This window comes from Priapulus caudatus, unplaced genomic scaffold (genome assembly GCF_000485595.1).
Source record: "Priapulus caudatus unplaced genomic scaffold, Priapulus_caudatus-5.0.1 Scaffold55, whole genome shotgun sequence".
Classification (NCBI taxonomy): Eukaryota; Metazoa; Priapulida; class Priapulimorpha; order Priapulimorphida; family Priapulidae; genus Priapulus; species Priapulus caudatus.
Window position 1 is genome coordinate 73,180 of NW_014577116.1, and position 5,515 is coordinate 78,694.

At 43.5% G+C, this 5,515-nt stretch overlaps 1 protein-coding gene across 1 annotated transcript in view; it reads right to left on the bottom strand.

The window, feature by feature from the left end:
* Positions 1 to 5,515, bottom strand: part of LOC106820986 — a 39,710-nt gene that overhangs the window by 12,361 nt on the left and 21,834 nt on the right. Inside the window, exons 9-15 of the mRNA XM_014825604.1 lie at positions 4,674 to 4,738; positions 3,929 to 4,076; positions 3,329 to 3,440; positions 2,899 to 3,005; positions 2,089 to 2,267; positions 1,508 to 1,577; positions 1,099 to 1,191 (exon numbers count right to left, since the gene is read on the bottom strand). Of these exons, the coding sequence (XP_014681090.1) occupies positions 1,099 to 1,191; positions 1,508 to 1,577; positions 2,089 to 2,267; positions 2,899 to 3,005; positions 3,329 to 3,440; positions 3,929 to 4,076; positions 4,674 to 4,738 (774 nt within the window). The remainder of the gene's footprint in view (positions 1 to 1,098; positions 1,192 to 1,507; positions 1,578 to 2,088; positions 2,268 to 2,898; positions 3,006 to 3,328; positions 3,441 to 3,928; positions 4,077 to 4,673; positions 4,739 to 5,515) is intronic.

The window sequence follows — 5,515 nt, forward strand, 5'->3', positions numbered from 1 at the left end:
CTGTCAGGCACAAAGACTCGTACAGTCACAGAGTCAGGATGCCGGTGTTGCCACGAAGGCATTGGGTTTGTCCAAGCACGTCATGCAGCCGAGCTCCTAATGTGCACGATCGCACGCACGCGTGCGCGTGAACGTGCGTGTGTATAAGTGCGCACACGCGTTTATGTGCACGCACGGGTGTACGTGCACGCACGCGTGTACGTGCGCTCATGCGTGTATATGCGCGCATGCGTGTATATGCGTGTACGTGCGCGCATGCGTGTACGTGCACGCATGCGTGTATGTGCGCGCACGCGTGTACGTGCACGCATGCGTGTATGTGCGCGCACGCGTGTACGTGCACGCATGCGTGTATGTGCGCGCACGCGTGTACGTACACGCACGCGTTTATGTGCGCGCATGCGTGTACGGGCGCACATGCATGTGCGTGCGCACATGCGTGTACGTGCACGCACGCGTGTATGTGCGCGCACGCGTGTACGTGCACGTACGCGTGTATGTGCGCACATGCGTGTACGTGCACGCACGCGTGTATGTGCGCGCATGCGTGTACGTGCGCGCATGTGTGTACGCGTGTACGTGCGGGCATGCGTGTATGTGCGCGCATGCGTGTACGTGCACGCACGCGTGTATGTGTGCGCACGCGTGCGGTCATGTGCATCTGTGTACGGCAGATACGTACACTCACGTACACCTGTTGTACACGCGTGCGCGAACGTACACGCGCACGTGCACAGGAGGAGGAGGTCGGCATCACGATCATGGACAACCATGGACAACCAATGGGAAACCCATCCAGTAATACACTGCCCTCGTCGCATACCAACTATGTGACTGTGCACGAGTCTTTGCGCCTCATTAATTTATACACGCAATAATGCCTATATCCATTGCCCCACGCGTACGCTCGCGGTCGACGCTGACCGATCGATCGAGTTGGCCAACTCGCAGTCGTCAGTGTAAACGCGCTGCGCAGTTCATAAAACAATTGATAGAGCGTTGGGAAGTTGGTCCAATTCGCCAATTCGCCAACACACAGTTGGCAGTGTAAACCCAGCTTAAAGCTGCGCAACGTATGATTCACATAATATGTATTACATTGTACATGTTGATCATAATGTTGCCAGAGAAGATGCCGAAGTCCAATTCAACACATTTCGTCTGCCGTGAGCTTATCTTCGTTTCGGACCACTAGAAGCAATGAGAACCGATTACAATTTCCCCATTCAGATAACACCAAAATGTATAGTTATACAGACCTTTAGTAATTGCCCCTAACAGCATAGATACCATTTTCCTTTTCAATCTATACAGTGCTATGAACCAATTCTTCACGATTCAGACCTATATTTAATCAGTGCGTGCTGGCGAATGTTGTTACTTGCATGAAGACAAAGTCTTATGAATTAGGTGCGTTACGCTACACGAGTACTCCAGATATAGGTCTTCTAGGTAATTGCCAAGATTGATAGGCCTGCTGGAGTCACGCTGGTTGCGACGTAATTACCTGGGAACCAAGATCTATGTGCCAGAGCTGGCTCATAGTCAAAGGCGTAGCGCTGCGCGGTATGATTTCTCTGCGTAAGGAAATCTCGTTATAATGATCATACACAATGATATACAGATATACAATACAGGTACACACGATTTCGTCGCCTCTATTTATATTTATTTATTCATTTTTTTAGTAGCTAGTTTCTTTCGCCCATCTAACATCCGTAAGGGCACGCCAAAGACCCTATAGTACCTAAATAGGGTCTTTGGTGACGGACTGGAATGAATTAGGCTGGTGAATAAGTATCGAGACGGCATGGCATATAGTTTCTACAACACTATAATACTACATTGGCCGCTCGTGATTGACGTCTGCAATAGCGACTTAACTGCACATCGCGTACAACTGATCGAGCACTATGAAAAAGGCGGCAAGAGGCAGATAGACCACTATCGTGAAGGAGGGAGGAGAAAGAGGCGCGGGCAGAAAAAGTCCAATGGTGAGAAGGAAAGAACTGCGGGCAGATAAATCCACGAAAGAATCAAACGAGACCTTACCCCGAACTGGAGCAGCTAGCTGGACAGTTAACTTACCCAGTGTTGCCCGTCGTAAATAGATCGTGATCAGTCAGCACCCCAGTATCGAGTTCATGTCCAATTTCGAAGTCGTTCTCGATGTTTAACGACGTGATTGGACGGGCTTGAAGCAGGTAGATCTGGCCATCTTTAACGGCAAACTCTATATCTCGTGCGTCCGAGAATGACTTTTCAACCTGCAGCCAAAGAACGTGTTACTACAATGCTTACCGTAATGCATATGTTCTGTGTATAGTTTCCTAAGATTAGATTTTATTGCGCTATTGTATAAGTATAGGTAGAGAGGCGTTGAGGCTTGATACATGGCTAGCGCAATGTGGCATGTTTGTATTCTAACGCAGGTCTAATGTAGACGGGAGAAAGCTATTAACATATATATAGCGTGGTGACACAGCCATGAAAACGGACCATAATCTAAAACACATATTAAAACCAAGGGTTCTGGTGGGTTCTAGCTTAAGTGACCGAGATCAGGAATGTCATGTTGGGAGGGGTGTATCATGTGTTCTGGGAGGGGTAGTAGAAGGGTACCGTTCACTTGGGTGTCATAATCAACCATCGTGCTGCTGAGAGGCACTCGTTTGGTTGTTTAAAATTTGATCGCATCTACAAATGGAATCGCATCCGAATAACTTAATAAATCAGGAACTGTGGAAGTATTACACGATGTTTGGAATCTATTCCGAATCATTTTCACATGGTTTAGGAACTTATGCGAAACAAGATTTTATTGAGAAACTGAATATATTTGCAGCGATATATGTGATCAATGTTAGCAAATGCGTCGCTCGCGAGGAGAGCACTCACCAGAATACCGATTTCACCGAGCTGAAGAATCAACTCATCTGACAAGCTGGATTTCTGGCCGTCATCCGCTCCAACAGTTTCGTCTACTGTCCCTCCAACGGACGAGGCTGTACGAAATAGAGTTTGCGTTCGATTGTGCTATAATTGTATACATAGGCTTCTCGAAAATTTTACCTAAAATGCGTACTATACTGATAATGTAAATCACGGGAAATGAGTTGTGCGTATAACAGCAACATTAAGTAAAATAATCTCTATCCAAGAAGAAGCTTAAACGTTTCTAATAGTTATTTCTAACATATACTGCCATTGTGCATATATAATCAAGTATGGAGTGAAAATGTTGTTGTAACGTGGTTGTTCTTACTTGGGTTGTTACTTAGGTTGCAATTGTTACTTACACATATACTCTACACAGGTGTAAACATACCTGATACTCGTGTTTCCTTGCGTCCAATACATTTTTCTTTGATACTGATTTTGTTGTAAAACGTTCTGTTGAGCGTGAATGTATCAGGCTCGGAAATACCAGATACCACTCCCTATAAAATATGAAAACGGGCAAACAATTTTAATTCCTTTAGAGTATAGCTTAAACGCCAGTTTTATCGTCGCTTTACTGTTACTACTTTATGGAAATGTTTTGAGTAAAGAAACAAACGCTGGTATAGTGTAGTATGTTTATATAACCAACATGTTCTGCTAGCATCTGTGACAAATACGACATACGCATATACGCTCTCCTATGACACTATTTGTCATAGGAAGATTCTTCCTATGACAAATATTGGCGAGTCAACTTCGTGTCGCTTTACAGCTGAAATTCGCTGCTTGAGTTCATAATAGCGCTCCTAAACTCCTATGATGCGCACAATACATACAATATATTTGTCATAGGAAGAATATTTCTATGACAAATAGTGTCATAGGAGAGCGTATATGCGCATGTCGTATTTGTTATAGATGCTAGCAGAACAGGCTGATATAACGATGCTTTTAGCAGATGAATGTGTTTATTTCATGCGTGTACCTCTCCAAGCCCATACGTGACGTTGATGGACATCGAACCAGGTGAACCACTGATGGAATCGTGGGTGAACAAGACACCGGCTGCATCTGGCAACACCATCTCCTGAACTACAACGGCTATATCGATATCGAGCGGCTGACCATTCTCCCTACACACGTAGAAATCGCATGATCGTGTTATGTACGTATTGAATTTGAACGGTTTCCTTGTACATTTTATGTTCCGAATTTTGGAGCTAATATTCTATTTGCGGTCATGGTCATTATTACATATATGGAACATAACAGCAATGGAGGCTAACTACCAGTCATCAACTATCGTCAGTTAACTATGGTGTAGGGGCTGCTTCGCATATATTTTTTATTGTTTATATAATATATTATATATATAGGCCCTATATATAATATGTATTAGTCTATACTATATATATATAGTATATAGCGCCCTTATATTACACGCGTGTTGCACGCGATGCGAGCGCTCGTGCACGCAGTGTTTGTGCTGATGCTGGAGGTGTGTGTGCGTGCGTGCGTGCGTGCCGTGTCGTCATGCGTGCGTGCGTGTGTGTGTACGTGTGTACGTGCGTGCGTCCGTGCGCGTGTGTGGGTGTGAGTGTGAGTCTACGAAGAAATATAATCTTATAAGTAAAAGGACCTTATTTTTATATTATTATTATTATTATTATTATTACACTAATACGCATACCGTGCATGGTATACGAAATTATTTGTGAAAATACACCTGCCTTCGATACTGCACTGCATTGTAGCTGTATAGAGATGCCCAGCACTTGATGACAGCGTCACAGATCTGAGAATAGAGAAATTGTTACATGACGGCGTTACAATTATTATTACGATGGTATAAAATCTTTTAGTGTGAAAACTGTCACACATAGGCCTACCATCGTTTATAATTCCAGATATCGTATATAACATGATCCATATAAACGGGTACGCCGTTATCCAACGTATAAATTTTGACTTATTACAGATTATAATTATTATTACACATATCCGTCTTCTTCTTAAATATAGACGCATTGGAGCATCACTAGACAAAATGCATAATATTAAGCGAAGTTGCACAATTTTTTTTTCGTTAATGTATAATTAAACAAATATGGCACAAGTGAATTTTAAATATATATCTTAAATATAGACGCGCCTGTGCCTAAAATATGTGCCTGATTGACGGGGATGTCTACTGCACTGCGTCACGTATATACTTCCCACTTTTAGCGAGATTGAGAAGACCGCCGCGTATCGTGTGATAAGCTCACGCAGCAATAAAACAACCGGTTGTTATCGGAAAAGAGCTTGTATGATCAGCATTGTATCAGGAGTACGTAACAGATATATCTATTATATCGTTCTTCTGATCGTGTGCATGCTGAATGTGGTTATATATTTTCAACCCGCGTGGTCCCCAAATCCAGTAGTGCAAACCCTCTACGAATTGTAAGCTGTGTATATTTATACACTTCATCCTAACTTTAACGAATCAATCCGGGGGTTGGAGTGTCGGTTTATTCCAATTTCCAGTTATTTCTAATGCGGACAGATATATCTGAAGCAGCGGATTTTT